Here is a 26303-nt window from a genome sequence, read left to right as displayed (position 1 = left end):
GTGTGTGTGTAAATGTGAGTGGGTGAGCGTGTGTATGAGTGAGTGTGTGTGTGTGAGTGAGTGTACATGAGAGTGTGTGTGAGTGAGTATGTGTCAGTGGGTGTGTGTAAATGTGTGAGTGGGTGAGCGTGTGTGTGTGAGCATGTGAGTGTGTGTTATTATGTGTGAGTGACTGTGTGCGTGTGTGAGAGTATGTGTGTGAGTGTGACAGTGTGTGAGTGGGTGTGCGTGTGTGAGAGTATGTGTGTGAGTGTGAGAGTGTGTGAGTGAGTGAGCGTGTGTGAGAGTATGTGTGTGAGTGTGCGAGTGTGTGTGAGTGAGCGTGTGTGTGTGAAAGTGTGCGTGTGTGAGAGTATGTGTGTGAGTGTGCGAGTGTGTGTGCGCGAGTGTGAGAGTATGTGTGTGAGTGTGACAGTGTGTGAGTGGGTGTGCGTGTGTGAGAGTATGTGTGTGAGTGTGCGAGTGTGTGTGCGCGAGTGTGAGAGTATGTGTGTGAGTGTGACAGTGTGTGAGTGGGTGTGCGTGTGTGAGAGTATGTGTGTGAGTGTGAGAGTGTGTGAGTGAGCGTGTGTGAGAGTATGTGTGTGAGTGTGCGAGTGTGTGAGTGAGTGAGTGAGCGTGTGTGTGTGAAAGTGTGCGTGTGTGAGAGTATGTGTGTGAGTGAGTGAGCGTGTGTGTGTGAGAGTGTGTGTGTGAGTGTGACAGTGTGTGAGTGAGCGTGTGTGTGTGAGTGTGTGTGGGTGAGCGTGTGAGTGTGTGTGTGTTATTATGTGTGAGTGTGTGTGTGTGAGTATGTGTGTGTGTGTGAGAGTGTGTGCGTGTGTGAGAGTATGTGTGCGAGTGGGTGAGCGTGTGTGTGTGTGTGTGCGAGTGTGAGAGTATGTGTGTGAGTGGGTGAGTGTGTGTGTGTGAGCATGTGAGTGTAAGTGTGTTATTATGTGTGAGTGTGTGTGTGTGTGTGCATGTGTGAGAGTATGTGTGTGAGTGTGACAGTGTGTGAGTGAGCGTGTGTGTGTGAGTGTGTGCGAGTGTGAGAGTATGTGTGTGAGTGGGTGAGCGTGTGTGTGTGAGCATGTGAGTGTGTGTGTGTTATTATGTGTGAGTGTGTTTTATGGAGCATGTAGGGAAGTTGTACAACGGAGAACAGGGGATGCTTTGAAGCCAGACTCTGGAAATGGTTCAGTGCACACCAAGAGCTGGACTGCATTACCCCGTGCAGGGTGCTCAGCCCCTGAGTGGGGGGTGGTCACTGCCAGCCTGGGCTTGTCTGTGCTCCCAGCCCTCTGGGGTAGGGCTGGACAGGTGGGAAGAGCAGAACTTCCAGGCAGAGACACAAGGGGACGCTGCTGCTGCCCAAGTCGGACCAAATCCATTGAAAGTGACATGACTTTATTTTGGCACAGACACACACACATCAAGGGTTCAGGTTAATCTATAACTTGTCTAACAGTCACACACACACACTTGTATTCCAGAGACTCTCTCTCCCTCCCTCTCAGTCTCTCATTCCCACCTCCCCCATCCCACACACACACAACAAAAAAAAAGCACAACTTCTCCTGCATTGTGAAGGGAAACTTCTCCAACCCCTACAACACTTAACAACCAGCAAACCTGAGATTTGGGATTACAGAGAGCGACTGGCGTGCCTTGGAATTTCTCTTCGGGACTACCTGCTGCGACCCTCCGCCAACCTCTGCCTCCCCCCACCTGGAATATTTGTCCTGGGCGATGAGAGAAACTCCACTTTTATTTGCCTGACGAGGGAGTTTTGGGGACACCGCCTGATGGAGTTGGTTCAATGCTTCTGGAGTTAGCCATTGGAATACAGTTTGGAGACCCAGGGATCATTTTTGCTTTTTCTACCCACCCCACACCCCCCCCTTCCCTCCACCCCCCCCCCCCAAAAACCCCCCCACCCCCCCACCTGACTCCATCAACCTGTCTGTCTGTAAAAGAGAGAAGGAACAATGTTGGGGTCTGTGAAGATGGAATCACACGAGGTTACTGACTGGAACAGTTTATATTCAGATCCAAGCGAGGTCAGTAAGAACGCCTTGGTCGACTTTTGTCATTCACTTCTCAAAAAGCCACAGTTGTTTAGCCTGTTGAATGTTAAAGTCTGTTTGCCACAGTGGAGCAGGAGGGACTGTTTCACTGCCCTTGTCTTTCTGGCAGTTGCTGCTGCCCATTCTAAATCAGCGAGAGATGCTGGCCCGGGACAGGGGCACTGAAGAAGGATCGGATGCCAACACCATCGCTGCTGCACAGGGTACAAACAAGCTACATCACAGGGGGCACATTGCAAAGCATTTCACTTCAATATTGCACAGCCAGCGCTGAATTCAGGGCACAATCCGCCGATTCTCCAGCAAGGGAACCACAAGCACTGGCGGGAATTAACAAATGTCCAATAACATTTCCCCAAGGATGCTCGCGAAGTTAAAACTCATCAGTGTGTGTGTTTATCTCAAGGTGTCAGTGTGTGTGTTTATATCAGTGTGTGTGTGTATATCAGTGTGTCAGTGTGTGTGTTTCTATCTGTGTGAGTGTTTATATCTGTGTGTGTGTATATCAGAGTGTCAGTGTGTGTGTTTCTATCAGTGTGTGTTTATATCAGTGTGTGTGTGTGTATATCAGATTGTCAGTGTGTGTGTTTATATCAGTGTGTGTGTTTACATCAGAGTGTCAGTGTGTGTGTTTCTATCAGTGTGTGTGTGTATATCAGAGTGTCAGTGTGCGTGTTTCTATCAGTGTATGTGTTTATATCAGTGTGTGTGTTTCTATCAGTGTGTCAGTGTGTGTGTTTATATCAACGTGTCAGTGTGTGTGTTAATATCAACGTGTCAGTGTGTGTGTTTCTATCAGTGTGTGTGTTTATATCAGTGTGTCAGTGTGTGTGTTTATATCAATGTGTCAGTGTGTGTGTTTATATCAGTGTGTCAGTGTGCGTGTATATATCAGTGTGTGTGTTTATATCAGTGTGTCAGTGTGTGTGTTTATATCAGTGTGTGTTTCTATAGTGTTTCAGTGTGTGTGTGTTTATATCAGTGTGTGTGTTTCTATCAGAGTGTGCGTTTATATCAGTGTGTGTGTTTATATCAGAGTGTGCGTTTATATCAGTGTGCATGTGTCTATCAGTGTGTATGAGTCTATCAGTGTGTGTGCTCCTATCAGTGTGTCAGTCTGTGTGTTTATATCAGTGTGTGTGTTTATATCAGTGTGTGTGTTTATATCAGTGTGTCAGTGCCTGTGTTTATATCAGTGTGTGTTTCTATAGTGTGTCAGTGTGTGTTTATATTAGTGTGTGTGTATATCAGTGTGTGTGTTTCTATCAGAGTGTGCATTTATATCAGTGTGTGTATCTATCAGTATGTCAGTCTGTGTGTTTCTATCAGTGTGTCAGTGTGTGTTTATATCAGTGTGTGTTTATATCAGTGTGTGTTTATATCAGTGTGTCAGTGCCTGTGTTTATATCAGTGTGTGTGTATATCAGTGTGTGTTTCTATCAGAGTGTGCATTTATGTCAGTGTGTGTATCTATCAGTGTGTCAGTCTGTGTGCTCCTATCAGTGTGTCAGTCTGTGTGTTTATATCAGTGTGTGTGTTTATATCAGTGTGTCAGTGCCTGTGTTTATATCAGTGTGTGTTTCTATAGTGTGTCAGTGTGTGTGTTTATATCAGTGTGTGTGTTTCTATCAGAGTATCAGTGTGTGTGTTGTTATCAGTATGCGTGTTTATATCAGTGTGTGTGTTTCTATCAGTGTGTGTGTTTCTATCAGTGTGTCAGTGTGTGTGTTTCTATCAGTGTGTCAGTGTGTGTGTTTCAATCAGTGTGTCAGTGTGTGTTTATATCAGTGTGTCAGTGTGTGTTTATATCAGTGTGCGTGTTTCTATCAGTGTGACAGTGTGTGTGTTTATATCAGTGTGTGTGTTTCTATCAGTGTGACAGTGTGTGTGTTTCTATCAGTGTGTCAGTGTGTGTGTTTATATCAGTGTGCGTGTTTCTATCAGTGTGTCAGTGTGTGTGTTTATATCAGTGTGTCAGTGTGTGTGTTTATGTCAGTGTGCGTGTTTCTATCAGTGTGACAGTGTGTGTGTTTCTATCAGTGTGCGTGTTTCTATCAGTGTGTCAGTGTATGTGTTTATATCAGTGTGTCAGTGTGTGTGTTTATATCAGTGTGTCATGTGTGTGTTTATATCAGTGTGTGAGTTTTTATCAGTGTGTCAGTGTGTGTTTACATCAGTGTGTGTTTATATCAGTGTGTCAGTGTATGTGTTTATATCAGTGTGTCAGTGTGTGTGTTTCTATCAGTGAGTCAGTGTGTGTGTATATCAGTGTGTGTGTTTCCATCAGTGTGTCAGTCTGTGTGTTTATATCAATGAGTCAGTGTGTGTGTTTACATCAGTGTGTCAGTGTGTGTGTTTCTATCAGTGTGTCAGTGTGTGTGTTGATATCAGTGTGTCAGTGTGTGTGTTTATATCAATGTGTCAGTGTGTGAGTTTATATCAGTGTGTCAGTGTGTGTGTTTATATCAGTGTGTGAGTTTTTATCAGTGTGTCAGTGTGTGTTTATATCAGTGTGTGTGTTTATATCAGTGTGTCAGTGTATGTGTTTATATCAGTGTGTCAGTGTGTATGTTTATATCAGTGAGTCAGTGTGTGTTTATATCAGTGTGTGAGTTTTTATCAGTGTGTCAGTGTGTGTGTTTATATCAATGTGTCAGTGTACGTGTTTATATCAGTGTGTCAGTGTGTGTTTTTATATCAGTGTGTCAGTGTGTGTTTATATCAGTGTGTGTGTTTATATCAGTGTGTCAGTGTATGTGTTTATATTAGTGTGTCAGTGTGTGTGTTTCTATCAGTGAGTCAGTGTGTGTTTATATCAGTGTGTGAGTTTTTATCAGTGTGTCAGTGTGTGTATTTATATCAATGTGTCACTGTATGTTTATATCAGTGTGCGTGTTTCTATCAGTGTGTCAGTGTGTGTGTTTATATAAGTGTCTGTGTTTCTATCAAAGTGTGCGTTTATATCAGTGTGTGTGTATCCATCAGTGTGTCAGTCTCTGTGTTTCTATCAGTGTGTCAGTGTGCGTGTTTCTATCAGTGTGTCAGTGTGCGTGTTTCTATCAGTGTGTCAGTGTGTGTGTTTCTATCAGTGTGTGTGTTTCTATCAGTGTGTCAGTGTGTGTGTTTCTATCAGTGTGTCAGTGTGTGTGTTTCTATCAGTGGATCAGTGTGTGTGTTTCTATCAGTGTGTCAGTGTGTGTGTTGATATCAGTGTGTCAGTGTGTGTGTTTATATCAATGTGTCAGTGTGTGAGTTTATATCAGTGTGTCAGTGTGTGTGTTTATATCAGTGTGTGAGTTTTTATCAGTGTGTCAGTGTGTGTTTATATCAGTGTGTGTGTTTATATCAGTGTGTCAGTGTATGTGTTTATATCAGTGTGTCAGTGTGTATGTTTATATCAGTGAGTCAGTGTGTGTTTATATCAGTGTGTGAGTTTTTGTCAGTGTGTGTGTTTATATCAATGTGTCAGTGTACGTGTTTATATCAGTGTGTCAGTGTGTGTTTTTATATCAGTGTGTCAGTGTGTGTGTTTATATCAGTGTGTGAGTTTTAATCAGTGTGTCAGTGTGTGTTTATATCAGTGTGTGTGTTTATATCAGTGTGTCAGTGTATGTGTTTATATTAGTGTGTCAGTGTGTGTGTTTCTATCAGTGAGTCAGTGTGTGTTTATATCAGTGTGTGAGTTTTTATCAGTGTGTCAGTGTGTGTGTTTCTATCAGTGAGTCAGTGTGTGTTTATATCAGTGTGTGAGTTTTTATCAGTGTGTCAGTGTGTGTGTTTATATCAATGTGTCACTGTATGTTTATATCAGTGTGCGTGTTTCTATCAGTGAGTCAGTGTGTGTGTTTATATAAGTGTCTGTGTGTATATCAGTGTCTGTGTTTCTATCAAAGTGTGCATTTATATCAGTGTGCGTGTTTCTATCAGTGTGTCAGTGTGCGTGTTTCTATCAGTGTGTCAGTGTGCGTGTTTCTATCAGTGTGTCAGTGTGTGTGTTTCTATCAGTGTGTGTGTTTCTATCAGTGTGTCAGTGTGTGTGTTTATATTAGTGTGTCTGTTTCTGTCCTCGTGTCAGTGTGTGTTTATATCAGTGTGTCCGTGTGTGTGTTTCTGTCAGTGTGTCAGTGTGCGTGTTTCTATCAGTGTGTCAGTATGTGTGTCAGTGTGTGTGTTTCTATCAGTATGTCAGTGTGTGTATTTCTATCAGTGTGTCAGTGTGAGTGTTTCTATCAGTGTGTGTGTTTCTATCAGTGTGTCAGTATGTGTGTTTCTATCAGTGTGTCAGTGTGTTTGTTTATATCAGTGTGACAGTGCGTATGTTTCTATCAGTGTGTTGGTGTGTGTGTGTTTCTATCAGTGTGTCAGTGTGTGTGTTTCTATCAGTGGATCAGTGTGTGTGTTTATATCAGTGTGTCAGTGTGTGTGTTTCTATTAGTGTGTCAGTGTGTGTGTTTATATCAGTGTGTGTGTTTCTATCAGTGTTGTAGTGTGTGTGTTTATATCAGTGTGTGTGTTTATATCAGTGTGTGTGTTTCTATCAGTGTGTCAGTGTGCGTGTTTATATCAGTGTGTGTGTTTCTATCAGTGTGTCAGTGTGTGTGTTTCTATTAGTGTGTCAGTGTGTGTGTTTATATCAGTGAGTGTGTTTCTATCAGTGTGTAAGTGTACGTGTTTATATCAGTGTGTGTGTTTATATCAGTGTGTGTGTTTCTATCAGTGTGTCAGTGTGTGTGTTTATATCAGTGTGTGTGTTTCTATCAGTGTGTCAGTGTGCGTGTTTATATCAGTGTATGTGTTTCTATCAGTGTGTCAGTGTGTGTGTTTATATCAGTGTGTGTGTTAATATCAGCGTGTATGTTTCTGTCAGTGTGTCAGTACGTGTGTTTTTATCAGTGTGTGTGTGTATATCAGTGTGTGTGTTTCTATCAGAGTGTGCGTTTATATCAGTGTGTGTGTATCTATCAGTGTGTCAGTCTGTGTGTTTTTATCAGTGGGTCAGTGTGTGTGTTTCTATCAGTGTGTCAGTGTGCGTGTTTCTATCAGTGTGTCACTGATTGTGTTTATATCAGTGTATGTGTTTCTATCAGTGTGTCAGTGTGTGTGTTTCTATCAGTGGGTCAGTGTGTGTGTTTATATCAGTGTGTCCGTGTGTGTGTTTATATCAGTGATTGTGTTTCTATCAGTGTGTCAGTGTGTGTTTATATCAGTGTGTCAGTGTGTGTGTTTCTATCAGTGTGTGTGTTTCCATCAGTGTGTCAGTGTGTGTGTTTCTATCAGTGTGTGTGTTTCTATCAGTATGTCAGTGTGTGTGTTTATATCAGTGTGTCAGTGTGTGTGTTTATATCAGTGTGTGTGTTTCTATCAGTGTGTCAGTGTGTGTGTTTCTATCAGTGTGTCAGTGTGTGTGTTTCTATCAGTGTGTGTGTTTATATCAGTGTGTGTGTTTCTATCATTGTGTCAGTGTGTGTGGTTCTATCAGTGTGTCAGTGTGTGTTTATATCAGTGTGTGTGTTTCTATCAGTGTGTGTGTTTATATCAGAGTGTGTGTTTCTATCAGTGTGTCAGTGTGTGTGTTTCTATCAGTGTGTGTTTGTATCAGTGTGTGTGTTTATATCAGCGTGTCAGTGTGTATGTTTCTATCAGTGTGTCAGTGTGTGTGTTTCTATCAGTGTGTCAGTGTGTGTGTTTATATCAGTGTGTCAGTGTGTGTGTTTCTATGAGCGTGTCAGTGTGCGTGTTTATATCAGTGTGTCAGTGTGTGTGCTTCTATCAGTGTGTCAGTGTGTGTGTTTCTATCAGTGTTTCAGTATGTGTGTTTATATCAGTGTGTCAGTGTGTGTGTTTCTATCAGTGTGTCAGTGTGTATGTTTATATCAGTGTGTCAGTGTGTGTGTTTCTATCAGTGTGTCAGTGTGCGTGTTTATATCAGTGTGTCAGTGTGTGTGCTTCTATCAGTGTGTCAGTGTGCGTGTTTATATCAGTGTGTCAGTGTGTGTGCTTCTATCAGTGTGTCAGTGTGTGTTTATATCAGTATGTGTGTTTATATCAGTGTGTGTGTTTCTATCAGTGTGTCAGTGTGTGTGTTTAAATCAGTGTGTCAGTGTGTGAGTTTATATCAGTGTGTTAGTGTGCGTGTTTCTATCAGTGTGTCAGTGTGTGTGTTTCCATCAGTGTGTCAGTGTGTGTTTATATCAGTGTATGTGTTTATATCAGTGTGTCAGTGTGTGTGTTTCTATCAGTGTGTCAGTGTGTGTTTATATCATTGAGTGTGTTTATATCAGTGTGTCAGTGTGTGTGTTTATATCAGTGTGTCAGTGTGTGAGTTTCTATCAGTGTGTCAGTGTGTGTGTTTATATCTGTGTTTATATCAGTGTGTCAGTGTGTGTGTTTACATCAGTGTGTGTTTCTATCAGTGTGTCAGTGTGTGTGTTTTTATCAGTGTTTATATCAGTGTGTCAGTGTGTGTGTTTACATCAGTGTATGTTTCTATCAGTATGTCAGTGTGTGTGTTTCTATCCGTGTTAGTGTGTGTGTTTCTATCAGTGTGTGTGTTTCTATCAGTGTGTCAGTGTCTGTGTTTACATCAATGTGTCAGTGTGTATGTTTATATCAGTATGTCAGTGTGTGTGTTTATATCAGTGTGTGTGTTTCTATCAGTGTGTCAGTGTGTGTGTTTATGTCAGTGTGTGTGTTTATATCAGTGTGTATGTTTCTATCAGTGTGTCAGTGTGCGTGTATATATCAGTGTGTGTGTTTATATCAGTGTGTCAGTGTGAGTTTCTATCAGTGTGTCAGTGAGTGTGTTTATGTGAATGTGTCAGTGCGTGTGTTTATATCAGTGTGTATGTTTCTATCAGTGTGTCAGTGTGTGTGTTTATATCAGTGTGTCAGTGTGTGTGTTTATATCAGTGTGTATGTTTCTATCAGTGTGTCAGTGTGCGTGTTTATATCAGCGTGTGTGTTCCTATCAGTGTGTCAGTGTGTGTGTTTATATCAGTGTGTCAGTGTGCCTGTTTATATCAGTGTGTGTGTTTCTATCAGTGTGTCAGTGTGTGTTTCTATCAGTGTGTCAGTGTGTGTGTTTATGTGAATGTGTGTGTTTATATCAGTGTGTATGTTTCTATCAGTGTGTCAGTGTGCGTGTTTATATCAGCGTGTGTGTTCCTATCAGTGTGTCAGTGTGTGTGTTTATATCAGTGTGTCAGTGTGCCTGTTTATATCAGTGTGTGTGTTTCTATCAGTGTGTCAGTGTGTGTTTCTATCAGTGTGTCAGTGTGTGTGTTTATGTGAATGTGTGTGTTTATATCAGTGTGTATGTTTCTATCAGTGTGTCAGTGTGCATGTATATATCAGTGTGCGTGTTTCTATCAGTGTGTCAGTGTGTGTGTTTATATCAGTGTGTCAGTGTTTGTGTTTATATCAGTGTGTGTTTCTATCACTGTGTCAGTGTGTGTGTTTACATCAGTGTGTGTTTCTATCAGTGTGTCAGTGTGTGTGTTTATATCAGAGTTTATATCAGTGTGTCAGTGTGTGTGTTTATATCAGAGTTTATATCAGTGTGTCAGTGTGTGTGTTTACATCAGTGTATGTTTCTATCAGTGTGTCAGTGTCTGTGTTTACATCAATGTGCAGTGTGTATGTTTATATCAGTATGTCAGTGTGTGTGTTTACATCAGTGTGTGTTTCTATCAGTGTGTCAGTGTGTGTGTTTCTATCCGTGTCAGTGTGTGTGTTTCTATCAGTGTGTGTGTTTCTATCAGTGTTCCCGTGTCTGTGTTTACATCAATGTGTCAGTGTGTACGTTTATATCAGTTTGTCAGTGTGTGTGTTTATATCAGTGTGTGTGTTTATATCAGTATGTCAGTGTGTGTTTATATCAGTGTTTATATCAGTGTGTCAGCGTGTGTGTTTCTATCAGTGTGTGTGTTTCTATCAGTGTGCCAGTGTCTGTGTTTACATCAATGTGTCAGTGTGTATGTTTATATCAGTATGTCAGTGTGTGTGTTTATATCAGTTTGTCAGCGTGTGTGTTTATATCAGTGTGTGTGTTTATATCAGTATGTCAGTGTGTGTGTTTACATCAGTGTATGTTTCTATCAGTGTGTCAGTGTGTGTGTTTCTATCCGTGTCAGTGTGTGTGTTTCTATCAGTGTGCCAGTATCTGTGTTTACATCAATGTGTCAGTGTGTATGTTCATATCAGTATGTCAGTGTGTGTGTTTATATCAGTTTGTCAGTGTGTGTGTTTATATCAGTGTGTGTGTTTATATCAGTATGTCAGTGTGTGTATTTATATCAGTTTGTCAGTGCGTGTGTTTACATCAGTGTGTGTGTTTCTATCAGTGTGTCAATGTTTGTGTTTATATCAGTGTGTATGTTTCTATCAGTGTGTCAGTGTGTGTGTTTATATCAGTGTGCGTGTTTCTATCAGTGTGTCAGTGTGCGTGTTTATATCAGTGTGTGTGTTTCTATCAGTGTGTCAGTGTGTGTGTTTATGTGAATGTGTCAGTGTGTGTGTTTATATCAGTGTGTCAGTGAGTGTGTTTATGTGAATGTGTCAGTGTGTGTGTTTATATCAGTGTGTGTTTCTATCAGTGTGTCAGTGTGTGTGTTTATGTGAATGTGTCAGTGTGTGTGTTTATATCAGTGTGTGTGTTTCTATCAGTGTGTGTGTTTATATCAGTGTGTCAGTGTGTGTGATTATATCAGTGTGTCTGTGTGTGTGATTATATCAGTGTGCGTGTTTCTATCAGTGTGTCAGTGTGTGTGTTTCTATCAGTGTGTCAGTGTGTGTGTTTCTATCAGTGTGTCAGTGTGTGTGTTTATATCAGTGTGTCAGAGTGTGTGTTTATATCAATGTGTCAGTGCGTCTCTTTATACGAGTGCGTCAGTGTGTGTGTTTATATCAGTGTGTCAGTATGTGTGTCTCTATCAGTGTGTCAGTGCGTGTATTGATATCAAAGTGTCAGTGTGTCTGTGTTATCAGTGTGCATGTTTCTATCAGTTTGTCAGTGTTTGTGTCTTCATCAGTGTGTCAGTGTGTGTGTCTATATCCTTGAGTCAGTGTGTGTCATAATATCAGTGTGTTAGGATGTGTGTTTATATCAGTGTATCAGTTGGGTGTTTTTCTATCCTTGTGTCAGTGTGGGTGTTTGTTTCAGTGTTTCAGTGTGTGTGTTTATATCAGTGCGTCAGTGTGTGTTTTTTTTGTCAGTGTGTCAGTGTGTGCATTTTTATCAGTGTGTCAGTGTGTGTGTTTATATCAGTGTGCTAGTGTGTGATTTTCTATCCTTGTGTCAGTGTGTGTGTTTCTATCAGTGTGTCAGTATGTGTGTCTCTATCAGTGTGTCAGTGTGTGTGTTTATATCAGTGTGTGAGTTTCTATCAGTGTGTCAGTATGTGTGTCTCTATCAGTGTGTCAGTGTGTTTGTTTATATCAGTGTGTCAGTGTGTGTGTTTCTATCAGTGTGTCAGTGTGAGTGTTTATATCAGTGTGTCAGTGTGTGTGTTTATATCAGTGTGTGTTTTTCTATCAGTGTGTCAGTGCATGTGTTTCTATCAGTATGTCCACTGTGTGTGTTTATATCAGTGTGTGTGTTTCTATCAGTGTGTCAGTTTATGATTTTTATCAGTGTGTCAGTACGTGTGTTTATATCAGTGTGTCAGTGTGTGTGTTTCTAACAGTGTGTCGGTGTGTGTGTGTTTATATCAGTGTGTCAGTGTGTGTGATTATATCAGTGGTGAGAGTGTGATTTTCTATCAGTGTGTCAGTGTGTGTGTTTCTACCGGCGTGTTAGTGCGTGTGTTCATATCCGTGTGTCAATGTGCGAGTTTTTATCAGTGTGTCAGTATGTGTGTTTACTTCAGTGTGTCAGTGTGTGTTTCTATCAGTGTGTCAGTCAGTGTGTTTATATCAGTGTGTCAGTGTGTGTGTTTCTATCAGTGTGTCAGTGTGAGTGTTTCTATCAGTGTGTCAGTGTGTGTGTTTATATCAGTGTGAGTGTTTCTATCAGTATGTCAGTTTATGATTTTCTATTAGTGTGTAATTGCATGTGCTTCTATCAGTGTGTCAATGTGTGTGTTTCTATCAGTGTGTCAGTATGTGTGTTTACATCAGTGTGTCAGTTTATGATTTTCCATCAGTGTGTCAGTGTGTGTTTCTATCAGTGTGTCAGCGTGTGTGTTTCTATCAGTGTGTCAGTGCCTGTGTTTATAACAGTGTGTCAGTGTGTGTGTTTATATCAGTGTGTCAATGTGTGTGTTTCTATCAGTGTGTCAGCGTGTGTGTTTCGATCAGGTGTCAGTGCGTGTGTTTATATCAGTATGTCAGTGTGTGTTTCTGTCAATGTGTCTATGTGTATGTTTATATCAGTGCGTCAATGTGTGTGTTTCCATCAGTGTGTCAGTGTGTGTGTTATATCAGTGTGTCAGTGTGTGTGTTTATATCAGTGTGTCAGTGTGTGTGTTTCTATCAATGTGTCAGTGTGTGTGTTTATATCAGTGTGTCAGTGTGAGTGTTTCTGTCATTGTGTCAGTGTGTGTTTCTATCAGTGTGTCAGTGTGTTTTTCTATCAGTGTGTCAGCGTGTGTGTTTCCTTCAGTGTGGGAGTGTATGTGTTTATATCAGTGTGTCATCGTGTGTGTGTTTCTATCATTGTGTCATTGTATATTTTTATATCAGTGTATCTGTGTGCGTCTATATCAGTATGTCAGCGTGTGTGTTTATATCAGCGTGTCAGTGTGTGTGTTTCTATAAGTGTGTCAGTGTGTGTGTTTCTATCAATGTGTCAATGTGTATGTTTATATCAGTGTGTGTGTTTCTATCAGTGTGTCAGCGTGTGTGTTTCTGCCAGTGTATCAGTATGTGTGTTTATAGCAGTGTGTCAGTGTGTGTTCTTATATCAGTGTGACAGTGTGTGTGTTTATATCAGTCTGTGAGCATCTGGTTTTATATCAGTGTGTCAGAATGTGTGTCTTTATGTTAGTGTGTCACGGAGTGTTTTTCTATGTATGTCAGTGTGTGTGTTTCTATCCGTGTGTCAGTGTGTGTGTTTATATCAGTGTGTCAGTGTGTGTGTTTCTATCAGTGTGTCAGCGTGTGGGTTTATATCAATGTGTCAGTGTGTGTGTTTATACCAGTGTGTCAGTGCATGTTTTTCTATCAGTGTGTCAGTGTGTATCTCTATCAGTGTGTCAGTGTCTTTGTTTTTATATCAGTGTCAGCGTAAGTGTTTATATCAGTGTGTCAGCATGTTTGTTTGTATCAATGTTTCAACGTGTGTGTTTCCTTCAGTGTGTCAGTGTGTGTGTTTATATCAGTCTGTGAGCGTGTGGGTTTATATCAGTGTGTCAGAATGTGTGTCTTTATATTAGTGTGTCACTGAGTGTTTTTCTATGTATGTCAATGTGTGTGTTTCTATCGTGTGTCAGCGTGTGTGTTTCCTTCAGTGTGTCAGTGTGTGTGTGTGTTTCTATCAGTGTGTCGATGTCTGTCCTTCTATCAGTGTGTCAATGTGTGTGTTTGTATCAGTGCATGTGTTTCCATCAGTGTGTTAGTGTGTGTGTTTAGATCAGTGTGTCAGTGTGTGTGTTTATATCAGTGTGTCAGTAAGTGTGTTTATCAGTGTGTGTGTTTTTGTCATTGGGTCAGTGTGCGTGTTTCTATCAGTGTGTCAGTCAGTGTGTTTATCAGTGTTTCAGTGCATGTCTTTCTATCAGTGTGTCAGTGTGAGTGTTTCTGTCATTGTGTCATTGTGTGTGTTTCTATCAGTGTGTCAGTGTGTGTGTTTATATCAGTGTGTCAGTGTGAGTATTTCTGTCATTGTGTCAGTGTGTGTGTTTCTATCAGTGTGTCAGTGTGTGTTTCTATCAGTGTGTCAGCGTGTGTGTTTCCTTCAGTGTGGGAGTGTATGTGTTTCTATCATTGTGTCATTGTATATTTTTATATCAGTGTATCTGTGTGCATCTATATCAGTATGTCAGCGTGTGTGTTTATATCAGTGTGTCAGCGTGTGTGTTTATATCATTCTGTGAGCATGTGGGTTTATATCAGTGTGTCAGAATGTGTGTCTTTATATTAGTGTGTCACTGATTGATTTTCTATGTGTGTCAGTGTGTGTGTTTATATCAGTGTGTCAGTGCGTGTCTATCAGTGTGTCAGCGTGTGTGTTTCTATCAGTGTATCAGTGTGTCTGTTTCTATCAATGTGTCATTGTGTGTGTTTCTATCAGTGTGTCAGTGCATGTGCTTCTATCAGTGTGTCTGTGTGTGTTTATATCAGTGTGTCAGTGCATGTGCTTCGATCAGTGTGTCAGTGTGTGTGTGTTTATATCAGCGTGTCAGTGTGTGTGTTTCTATCAGTGTGTCAGTGTGTGTGTGTTTATATCAGTGTGTCAGTGCGTGTGTTTCTATCAGTGTGTCAGTGTGTGTGTTTATATCAGTGTGTCAGTGTCTCTGTGTTTATATCAGTGTCAGCGTAAGTGTTTGTATCCGTGTGTCAGCGTGTTTGTTTCTATCAGTGTTTCAGCGGGTGTGTTTCCTTCAGTGTGTCAATGTGTGTGTTTGTATCAGTGTGTCAATGTGTGTGTCTATATCAGTGTGTCAGTGCCTGTGTTTCTATCAGTGTGTCAGCGTGTGTTCCCTTCAGTGTGTCAGTGTGTGTGTCTTTCTATCAGTGTGTCAATGTACGTGTTTATATCAGTGTGTGTGTGTTTATATCAGTGTGTCAGCGTGTGAGTTTCTAGCAGTGTGTCAGTATGTGTGTTTATCTCAGTGTGTCAGTGTGTGTTCTTGTATGAGTGTGTCAATGTGTGTGTTTGTATCAGTGCATCAGTGTGGGTGTGTCAATCAGTGTGTCAGTGTGTGTGTTTATAGCAGTGTGTCAGTGCATGTGACTCTATCAGTGTGTCAGCCAGTGTGTTTATATCAGTGTGTCAGTGTATGTGTTTATATCAGTGTGTCAGTCAGTGTGTTTATATCAGTGTGTCAGTGTGTGTGTTTCCATCATTGTGTCAGTCAGTGTGTTTATATCAGTGTGTCAGTGTGTGTGTTTCCATCAGTGTGTCTGTGTGTGTGTTTATATCAGTGTGTCAGTGTCTCTGTGTTTATATCAGTGTCAGCGTAAGTGTTTGTATCAGTGTGTCAGCGTGTTTGTTGCTATCAGTGTTTCAGCGTGTGTGTTTCCTTCAATGTGTCAGTGTGTGTGTGTTTCTATCAGTGTGTCAATGTGTGTGTTTGTATCAGTGTGTCAGTGTGCGTGTTTATATTAGTGTGTGTGTTTATATCAGTGTGTCAGTGTCTGTGTTTCCTTCACTGTGGGAGTGTGTGTGTTTATGTCAGTGTGTCAGTGTGTGTGTTTCTATCAGTGTGTCAGCATGTGTGTTTCCTTCAGTGTGGGAGTGTATGTGTTTATATCAGTGTGTCAGCGTGTGTGTGTTTCTATCATTGTGTCATTGTGTATTTTTATATCAGTATGTCAGTGCGTGTGTTTCTATCAGTGTGTCAGTATGTGTGTTTATATCAGTCTGTGAGCATGTGGGTTTATATCAGTGTGTCAGAATGTGTGTCTTTATATTAGTGAGTCACTGAGTGTTTTTCTATGTGTGTCAGTGTGTGTTTATATCAGTGTGTCAGTGCGTGTCTTTCTATCAGTGTGTCAGCATGTGTGTTTCTATCAGTGTATCAGTGTGTCTGTTTCTATCAATGCATCATTGTGTGTGTTTCTATCAGTGTGTCAGTGCATGTGCTTCTATCAGTGTGTCAGCCAGTGTGTTTATATCAGTGTGTCAGTGTGTGTGTGTTTCCATCAGTGTGTCAGTGTGTGTGTTTATACCAGTGTGTCAGTGCGTGTCTTTCTATCAGTGTGTCAGTGTGTGTTTTTCTATCAGTGTGTCAGTGTCTCTATGTTTATATCAGTGTCAGCGTAAGTGTTTGTATCAGTGTGTTAGCATGTTTGTTTCTATCAGTGTTTTGGCGTGTGTGTTTCCTGCAGTGTGTCAGTGTGTGTGTGTTTCTATCAGTGTGTCAGTGTGTGTGTGTTTCTATCAGTGTGTCAATGTGTGTGTTTGTATCAGTGTGTCAATGTGTGTGTTTATATCAGTGTGTCAGTGCCTGTGTTTCTATCAGTGTGTCAGCGTGTGTGTTCCCTTCAGTGTGTCAGTGTGTGTGTGTTTCTATCAGTGTGTCAATGTGCGTGTTTATATCAGTGTGTGAGTGTGTGTGTTTATATCAGTGTGTCAGTGTGTATGTATTTATCACTATGTCAGTGTGTGTTTCTATCAGTGTATCAATGCGTTTGTTTCTATCAGTGTGTCAGTGTGTGAGTTTCTAGCAGTGTGTCAGTATGTGTGTTTATCTCAGTGTGTCAGTGTGTGTCCTTATATGAGTGTGTCAATGTGTGTGTTTCTATCAGTGCATCAGTGCATATGTTTCCATCAGTGTGTCAGTGCATGTGATTCTATCAGTGTGTTAGTGTGCGTGTTTAGATCAGTGTGTCAGCGTGTGTGTTTATATCAGTGCGTCAGTGTGTGAATCTCTATCGGGGGTCAGTGTGTGTGTTTCTATCATTGTGTCAGTCAGTGTGTTTAACAGTGTGTCAGTGTGTGTGTTTCTGTCATTGCGTCAGTGTGCGTGTTTCTATCAGTGTGTCAGTAAGTATGTATATACCAGTGTGTCAGTGTGATTGTCTTTCTATCAGTGTGTCAGCGTGTGTGTTTCTATCAGTGTATCAGTGTGTTTGTTTCTATCAATGCGTCATTGTGTGTGTGTCAGTGTGTGTATTTCTATCATTGTGTCAGTGTGTGTTTCTATCAGTGTGTCAGCGTGTGTGTTTCCTTCAGTGTGTGAGTGTGTGTTTATATCAGTGTGTCAGTGTGTGTGTTTATATCAGTGTTTCAGTGTGTGTGTTTCTTTCAGTGTGTCAGCGTGTGTGTTTCCTTCAGTGTGTGAGTGTGTGTGTTTATATCATTGTGTCACTGTGTGTGTTTATATCAGTGTGTCTGCGTGTATGTGTTTCTGTCAGTGTGTCAGTGTGTGTGTTTCTATCAGTGTGTCAGAGTGTGCATTAATATCAGTGTGTCAACGTGTGTTTTTCTATCAGAGTATCAGTGTGTGTTTATATCAATGTGTCAGTGCGTTTGTTTATATCAGTGTGTCAATGTGTGTTTTTCTATCAGTGTGTCAGTGTGTGCATTTATATCAGTGTGTTAGTGCGTGTGTTTCTATCAGTGCATCAGTGCGTGCATTTATATCAGTGTGTGTGCGTGTGTTTTTTATCAGTGTGTCAGTGTGTCAGTGTGTGTGTTTACATAAGTGTATCAGTGTGTTTATATCAGCGTGTCTGTGTGTGTGTTTCTGTCAATGTGTTAGTGTGTGTGTTTATATCAGTGTGTCAGTATGCGTGTTTCTATCAGAGTGTCAGTGTGTGTGTTTAAATAAGTGTGTCAGTGTGTGTTTATATCAGGGTGTGACCGTGTGTGCTTCTCTCATTGTGTCAGTGTGTGAGTTTCTATCAGTGTGTCAGTGTGTGTGTTTATACCAGTGTGTCAATCTGTCTTTTTCTATCAGTGTGTCAGTGTGTGCATTTATATCAGTGTGTCAGTGTGTGTGTTTATATCAGTGTGTCAGTGTGTGCATTTATATCAGTGTGTTATGCCTGTGTTTCTATCAGTGTGCCAGTTTGTGTGTTTATATCAGTGTGTCAGTATGCCTGTTTATATCAGTGTGTCAGTGTGTGTGTGTTTATATCAGTGTGTCAGTGTGTGTGTTTATATCAGTATGTCAGTATGCGTGTTTCTATCAGAGTGTCGGTGTGTGTGTTTACGTAAGTGTGTCAGTGTGTGTTTATATCAGCGTGTCAGTGTGTTTTCTTATATCATTCTGTCACTGTGTGTTTATATCAGTGTGTCAGTATGTGTGTGTTTCTGTCAATGTGTTAGTGTGTGTGTTTAAATAAGTATGTCAGTGTGTGTTTATATCAGGGTGTGACTGTGTGTGCTTCTCTCATTGTGTCAGTGTGTGAGTTTCTATCAGTGTGTCAGTGTGTGTGTTTATATCAGTGTGTCATTGTGTGTGCTTCTGTCATTGTGTCAGTGTGTGTGTTTATATCAGTGTCAGCTGTCTTTTTCCATCAGTGTGTCAGTGAGTGAATTTCTATCAGTGTGTCAGTGTTTATGTTTATATCAGTGTGTCAGTGTGTGTGTTTATGTCAGTGTGTCAGTGTGTGTGTTTCTAACATTGTGTCAGTGAGTGTGTGTGTGCTTTTATAGCAGTGTGTCAGTGTGTTTTCTTATATCATTGTGTCAGTGTGTGTGCGGTTATATCAGTGTGTCACTGTGTGTGCTTCTGTCATTGTGTCAGTGTGTGTGTTTATATCATTGTCAGTGTGTGTGTTTCTATCAGTGTGTTAGTGTGTGTGTTTATATTAGTGTGTCACTGTGTGTGCTTCTGTCATTGTGTCAGTGTGTGTGTTTATATCAGTGTCAATCTGTCTTTTTCTATCAGTGTGTGAATTTCTATCAGTGTGTCAGTGTTTATGTTTATGTCAGTGTGTCAGTGTGGGTGTTTATGTCAGTGTGTCAGTGTGTGTGTTTCTAACATTGTGTCAGTGTGTGTGTGTTTATAGCAGTGTGTCAGTGTGTTTTCTTATATCATTGTGTCAGTGTGTGTGTGTTTATATCAGTGTGTCACTGTGTGTGCTTCTGTCATTGTGTCAGTGTGTGTGTTTCTAACAGTGTGTCAGTGTGTGCATTTATATCAGTGTGTCAGTGTGTGTATTTCTATCAGTGTGTCAGTGTGTGCATTTATATCAGTGTGTCAGTGTGTGTGTTTATGTCAGTGTCAGTGTGTGTGTTTCTATCAGTGTGTCAGTGTGTGTGTTTATATCAGTGTGTCACTGTGTGTGCTTCTGTCATTGTGTCAGTGTGTGTGTTTATATCAGTGTGTCAGTGTGTGTGTTTATAGCAGTGTGTCAGTGTGTGTGTTTATATCTGTGTGTCAGTATGTATGTTTCTGTCAGTGTGTGTGTGTGAGTGAGTTTCTATCACTGTGTCAGTGTGTTTATTTATATCAGTGTGTCAGTGTGTGAGTTTCTATCAGTGTGTCAGTGTGTTTATTTATATCAGTGTGTCAGTGTGTGAGTTTCTATCAGTGTGTCAATGTCATAGAACCCTACAGTGCAGAAAGAGGCCCTTCGTCCCATCGAGTCTGCACCAACCACAATCCCACCCAGGCCCTACCTCCACATCCCTACGTATTATACCCACTAATCCCTATAACCAAAGCATCCCTGGACACTAAGGGACAATTTCTTAGCATGGCCAATCAAACTAACCCGCACATCTTTGGACTGTGTGTGTTTCTATCAGTGTGTCAGTGTGTGTGTTTACAGCAGTGTGTCAGTGTGTGTTTCTATTGTGTGTCAGTGTGTGTGTTTATAGCAGTGTGTCAGTGTGTGTTTCTATCAGTGTGTCAGTTTGTGTGTGTTCATACCAGTGAGTCAATGTGTGTGCCTCTATCAGTGTGTGTGTTTATATCTGTCTATGTGTTTCTATCGCTGAGTCTGTGTGTGTGTTGCTAGCAGTCTGTTTGTTTACATCAGTGTGTCAGTGTGTGTGTGTTTATATTGGTGTGTCAGTGTGTGTGTTCATACCAGTGAGTCAATGTGTGTGTCTCTATCAGTTTGTCAAAGTGTGTGTTTATATCTGTCTATGTATTTCTATCACTGTGTCTGTGTGTGTTGCTATCAGTCTTTGTTTACATCAGTGTATCAGTGTGTCAGTGGGTGTGTGTTTATATCAGTGTGTCAGTGTGTGGGTTTATATCAATGTGTCAGTGTGTGTCTTTATATCAGTGTGTCAGTGTATGTGTTTATATCAATGTGTCAGTTTGTGTGCTTATATCAATGTGTCAGTGCATGCATTTCTATCAGTGTGTCAGTGTGTGTGTTTATATCAGTGCGTTAGTGCGTGCATTTCTATCAGTGTGTCAACGCGTGTGTTTATATCAGTGTGTCAGTGTGTGTGTTTATTTCAGTGTGTGTGTTTATATCAGTGTGTCAATGTGTGTGTTTCTATCAGTCTGTCAGTGTGTGTGTTTATATCAATGTGTCAGTGTGTGTATTTCTATCATTCTGTCAGTGTGTGTTTTTATATCAGTCTGTGTGTTTATATCAGTGTGTCAGTCTGTGTGCTTCTATCAGTGTGTCAGTGCGTGTGTTTCTATCAGTGTGTGTGTTTGTATCCGTCTGTGTGTTCTTATAAGTGTGTCAATGTGTGTGTTTCTATCAGTGTGTGTGTTTATATCCGTCTGTGTGTTTATATCAGTGTGTCAGTGCTTGTGTTTATATCAGTGTGTCAGTGTGTGTCTTTCTATCACTGTGTGTGTTTATATCCGTCTGTGTGTTTATATCAGTGTGTCAGTGTGTGTGTTTATATCAGTCTGTGTGTTATCAGTGTGTCAGTGCGTGTGTTTCTATCAGTATGTCAGTGCGTGTGTTTCTATCAGTCTGTATGTTTATATCAGTGTGTCAGTGCATGTGTTTCTATCAGTGTGTCAGTGTGCGTGTTTATATCAGTCTGTGTGTTTATATCAGTGTGTCAGTGCATGTGTTTCTATCAGTATGTCAGTGTGTGTGTTAACATCAATCTGTGTGTTGATATCAGTGTGTCAGTGTGTGTTTATATCAGTAAGTCAGTGTGTGTGTTTATAGCAGTGTGTCAGTGCATGTGTTTATATCAGTATGTCAGTGTGTGTTCTTATATCACTGTGTCAACGTGTGTGTTTATAACGTGTGTCAGTGTGTGTGCTTATATCAATGTGTCACTGTGTGTATTTATAGCAGTGTGCCAGTGTGTGTGTTTATGTCGGTGTGTCAGTGCATGTGTTTATATCGATGTGTCAGTGCGTGATTTTCTATCAGTGTGTCAATGTGTGTGTTTATATCAGTGTGTCAGTGTGTGTGTTTATATCAGTGTGTCAGTGTGTGTGTTTCTATCAGTGTGTCAGTGTGTGTGTTTCTGTCAGTGTGTGTGTTTATATCAGTATGTCAGTGTGTCTATATCAATATGTCAGTGTGTGCGTTTATATCAGTGTGTCAGTGAGTGCATTTCTATCAATGTGTCAGTGTGTGTGTTTACATCAGTGTGTCAATGTGTGTGTTTATATCAGTGTGTGTGGCTATATCAGTCTGTGTGTTTGTATCAGTGTATTAGTGTGTGACTCTATCACTGTGTCAGTCTGTTTATATCAGTGTGTGAGTGTGTGTGTTTGTATCAATATGTCAGTGTGTGTATTTATAGCAGTGTGTCAGTGTGTGTGTTTATATCAGTGTATCCGTGTGTGTGTTTATATCAATGTGTCAGTGTGTGTGTTTATATCAGTGTGTCAATGTGTGTGTTTCTATCATTGTGTCAGTCTGTGTGCATATATCAGTGTGTCAATGTGTGAGTTTCTATTAATGTGTCAGTGTGTGCATTTCTATTAGTGTGTCAGTGCGTGCGTTTATATCAGTGTGTTTGTGTTTCTATCAGTCTGTTTGTTTCTATCAGTATGTCACTGTGTGTGTGTCTATATCAATGTGTCAGTGTGTGTTTCTATCAGTGTGTCAGTGTGTGTGTTTCTATCAGTGTGTTAGTGTGTGTGCTTATATTAGTGTGTCAGTCTGTGTGTTTCTATCAGTGTGTCAGTGTGTGTGACTCTATCACTGTGTCAGTCTGTATGTTTATATCAGTGTGTGAGTGTGTGTGTGTGTGTTCATATCAATTTGTCAGTGTGTGTTTATATCAGTGTGTCAGTGTGTTTGTTTATATCAGTGTGTCAGTGTGTTTGTTTATAACAGTTTGTCAGTGTGTGTGTTTATGTCAATGTGTGTGTCTCTATCAGTGTGTCATTGTCTGTGTTTATATCAGTGCATCAGTGTGTGTATGTGTCTCTCTATCAGTTTGTCAGTCTGTGTGTTTCTATTGGTGTGTCAGTGTATGTATTTATATCAGTGTGTCAGTGTGTGTGTTCATATCAATTTGTCAGTGTGTGTGTTTATATCAGTGTGTCAGTGTGTTTGTTTATATCAGTGTGTCAGTGTGTTTGTTTATATCAGTGTGTCAGGGTGTGTGTTTATATCAGTGTGTCAGTGTGTGTCTTTATATCACTTTGTCAGTGTGTGTGTTTCTATCAGTGTGTCAGTGTGTGTGTTTATATCAGTGTGTCAGTGTGTGTTTATATCAATGTGTCAGTTAATGCTTTATATCAGTTTGTCAGTGTGTGTGTTTCTATCAGTGTGTTAGTGTGTGTTTATAGCAGTCTGTGTGTTTGTATCAGTGTGTGTGTTTATATCAGTCTGTGTTTGTATCAGTGTGTCAGTGTGTGTGTTTGTATCAGTGTGTCAGTGTGTGTGTTTATGTCAGTGTGTCAGTGTGTTAACACGCCCAAAATTCTGCAGGTTCGATCGGCGCATCCGATTCCGTGAAGGAAGATGAAGCGCTAAAGGGGATTGATAAGGTGGACATTGAACAGGTGTTCTCCCTTTTAGGGGAGTCTAGAACAAAATGTGATTGGTATGGAGGGAGAGGAGGTCGCTTTCATACCGAGAGGAGGAGAACCTATTTGTCTCTGGAGTTTGTGAATTGTGGAACGCACTGCCTGAGAGTGCAGTGTACATAAGAAATAGGAGCAGGAGTAGGCCATCTAGCCCTTCGAGCCTGCCCCGCCATTCAATAAGATCATGGCTGATCTGTCGTGGCTCAGTTCCACATTCGAGATGGTTTTGATGAAAAGCTGGATAAAAGGCAACCGGGAGTAGGCAGGAAATGGTATTTGAGACCAGGATGAGATCAGCCATGATCATAGAAAGATAGAAACATGGAAGATAGGATCAGTACGAGGCCATTTGATGGAGCGCGCTGGAAGGGCTGAATGGCCTGCTCCCGATCAGAATTCCTATGGGAGCGCACCAATGGCTGGTGGCAAGAGCAGGAGAGACGTTCTGGTTAGCCATAGATTTGATTTGATTTGATACTATACACATGTATTAGTATACAGTTACGTGTATTGTTTCTTGCGAGCTATACAGACAAAGCATACCATTCCTAGAGAAGGAAAGGAGAGAGTGCAGAATGTAGTTTTACATTCATAGCTAGGATGTAGAGAAAGATCAACTTAATGCGAGGTAAGTCCTTTGAAAAGTCTGACGGCAGCAGGAAGAAGCTGTTTTTGAGCTTGTTGGTCCGTCACCTCAGACTTCTGCCTCTATTTCCTGATGGAAGGGGGAAGAGAGAATGCCCAGGGTGTGTGCGGTCCTTAATTATGTTGGCTGCTTTATGCATAATTGTGCAGTGGGAAGTGTAGACAGAGTCAATGGATGGGAGGCTGGTTTGCGTGATGGACTGGGCTACACTCACGACCCTTTGTAGTTTCTTGCAGTCTTGGGCAGAGCGGGAGCCGTACCAACCTGTGATACAACCAGAAAGAATGCTTTCTCTTGTGGATGTGTAAAAGTTGGTGAGAGTCGTAGCTGACATGCCAAATTTCCTTTGTCTTCTGAGAAGGTAGAGGCATTGGTGGGCTTCCTTAACTATAGTGTCAGTGCCTCTCAAGTTCTGGCTTCAGAACTCCCCAAGAAAAACAAGCCTCAGAAATAGATGTGTGTGATTTATATGTCTCTCGACAAGGCAGGTCTTCTCAGTCATTTGCTTATCGTACATTGACGTGTATTTTCTTTATCTTTCCAAAGATTTATCCGGCGGCAAGCAGCATGAATCCGGGTCTGGGCACCATGAACTCTATAAACAGCTACATGAGCATGAATTCCATGGGATCTGTTGGAAATCTTTCTCCGGCCTCGCTCAGCATGTCCTACACAAATCTCAGCCCACCCCTCTCCGTCCTGCCAGGCACAGTCAGCCCGGTCACCAATGCACTCTCGCCCATGCCAAACTCCATGAGCCCTGGCGTTGGACCGGTGGGAGGCCAGACCGCCCCCGTCAACTCGCTGTCCCCATATCAGCCCATGGGCCAAGGCCTGAGCCCCCTGGCGCTGTCCCCCGGGCTGAGCCGGGGGAAAGACTTGAAGCCGTATCGGCGAAATTTCAGCCATGCCAAGCCGCCTTACTCTTACATCTCCCTGATCACCATGGCCATCCAGCAGGCCTCCAGCAAGATGCTGACCTTGAACGAGATCTACCAGTGGATCATGGACCTCTTCCCGTACTACCGGGAGAACCAGCAGCGGTGGCAGAATTCCATCCGCCACTCCCTGTCCTTTAACGACTGTTTTGTGAAGGTGCCTCGATCCCCGGACAAGCCCGGCAAGGGATCGTACTGGACCCTGCACCCGGACTCGGGGAACATGTTTGAGAACGGCTGCTACCTCCGCCGCCAGAAGCGCTTCAAGTGCCAAAAGGAGAAACTGGAACCGGGTCTCAAGGGGTTGGAGAGTGGCACTGAGGGGAAGGACCCAAGCCCCAGCTCCCAGGACACCGAGTCCAGCCGGTCTGTCACCCCCCCGGGCTCCGAGGAGCGGCGCACCCTGACTGAGCTTGGGTGCCGTCGGGCGGACCAACCATCCTCGGTGCCGGGGCCCTCCCCATCTCCGGTGGCCATGCACCAAGGGATCGCCCATCACCTTCTCCCGCATCATCTGCCCGACCTCCAGAGCGAGCTGAAGATGGACCCCCACTACAGCTTCAACCATCCTTTCTCGATCACCAACCTGATGTCTTCCGAACAGCCCCACAAGGCGGATCTGAAGCTGTATGAACAGCCTGTCCACTACAACAACATGTATAACACCTTGCTCAGCAAAAGCGGCTTTGAGACGCCCCCCACCATGAATGATCCCAGCTCCTATTATCAGGTGATGTACAACAGATCCGTCCTCAATGCTTCATAAGGTGCTGAACTCCCATCCAACCTTCAGAGCAGAGCTTGGGACCAGAGGCAGCGGGGAACAACGTACGATCATCTCCTATACCTTATTCGCTTCATCATTGAAGTTCTTGCATTGGGTGGAATTTTATGAAAAAGATTCTAATGCTGGATGAATGTGAAAATCAGAATTCCTCTGATTATTCGGATGAGCTCTCAGTTGCGACCATCAGTTTAAAAAAAAAGCCCAGATGCGATTCTCGCCAGAGGTCCATCTTTTCTCATTTTTCTAGCTCCCTCTACCTTCTTTCTCATCGATATTAACCTAAATGAGGAAGACCTGTGGCTGTTTACTCACCCTACCTTCCCATACTACTACCCACCCATCCCACCCGGAGGAGGCCTGTCTAGTTCCCACATGGCACAGGATGAGCATTCAACCAGACTGAGATGGTTTACCATGACCTCCTTTTATTCAAATTATCCATGACCTTAATAGAAATTAACCTAAGGCCTGATTGGACAGGGTAGATTCAGAGAGAATGTTCCCGATGGTGGGAGGGGTCATTGTTTGAGGATAAGGGGTAAACTTTTAGAATTGAGGTGAGGAGAAGTTTCTTCACCCAGAGAGTGGTAGAATTCACTACCAGGAAAGTATTTGAGGCCAAAACGTTGTGCGATTTCAAGAAGAAATTAGATTTCACTCTTGGGGCTAAAGGGACCAAGGGGTATGGGGGGGGGGAATATTGAATTTCATGATAAGCCATGATCAAAATGAATGGTGGGGCAGATTGGAAGAGCCGAATGGCCTCCTCCTGCTTCTAGTTTCTATGTTTCTGTCCTGGTTAGAACAGCACACTTGCTTTCGCTGTTTATAAATTGCAAAGTGGTGGGATGTGGGGTTACTAACAAGGGAATAATTGATCTCAGGATTGGCGAGAGCACGGTATAAACTGCTGGGAACTTTTCAAATATTCCAAAACACATACAAAACACGTATAAAACACATGTCAAACGGAGGTCAGTCCTTTTCCCAGGCTGGGAGAACACACTCCCCTTAAGCTCAGCACTTTCCTGCTGAGGGTACTTTAGGACATTGATACATAACATGCATGGAGCTGTATCCTAGCAACAGTCAGCATCGCTGGAGCTGTACCCTTGCAACAGTTAACTTCCTGGAACTGTACTCTGGCAACAATCAACTTCCCTGGAACAATATCTCAGCAATAACTAACATCCCTGGAACTGTAAGGCAGCAACAGTTGGCATCCCTGGAACTGTAAAGCCCCCAACAGGCTGTATCCATGGAACTGCATCTTAGCAATAGGCTGTAGCTCTGGAACTGCATCTTAGCAACAGATGGTATCCATCAAACTGT

At 41.9% G+C, this 26303-nt stretch overlaps 1 protein-coding gene across 2 annotated transcripts; it reads left to right on the top strand.

Annotated features, from left to right (window-relative positions):
* Window positions 1–1970: 1970 nt before the first annotated feature.
* Window positions 1971–25639, top strand: LOC145362116 (forkhead box protein A2-like). Of its 2 annotated transcripts, none has more exons than XM_080218161.1 (2): window positions 1971–2042; window positions 23793–25639. In XM_080218161.1, exons 1-2 carry the CDS (start codon window positions 1971–1973, stop codon window positions 24948–24950), a joined length of 1230 nt encoding a protein of 409 aa, XP_080074287.1. In that variant the 3' UTR covers window positions 24951–25639. The 2 variants fall into 2 exon arrangements, with proteins under 2 accessions (XP_080074287.1, XP_080074288.1); XM_080218162.1 differs by having other exon boundaries at window positions 2017–2272.
* The last annotated feature ends 664 nt before the right edge of the window (window positions 25640–26303 follow it).

Source organism: Carcharhinus amblyrhynchos, unplaced genomic scaffold (genome assembly GCF_965287045.1).
Source record: "Carcharhinus amblyrhynchos unplaced genomic scaffold, sCarAmb.v2.hapA scaffold_37, whole genome shotgun sequence".
Lineage (NCBI taxonomy): Eukaryota > Metazoa > Chordata > Chondrichthyes > Carcharhiniformes > Carcharhinidae > Carcharhinus > Carcharhinus amblyrhynchos.
The sequence above is the reverse complement of the archived record's forward strand: the minus strand, read 5'-3'. Positions and strand labels throughout refer to the sequence as shown.

Bases quoted from the DNA above. Each gene is read 5' to 3' on its own strand.
- LOC145362116 (XM_080218161.1), top strand. From the start codon at position 1,971: ATGTTGGGGTCTGTGAAGATGGAATCACACGAGGTTACTGACTGGAAC. The intron at 2,043-23,792 runs GTCAGTAAGAAC...ATCTTTCCAAAG, and splicing joins TATATTCAGATCCAAGCGAG to ATTTATCCGGCGGCAAGCAG.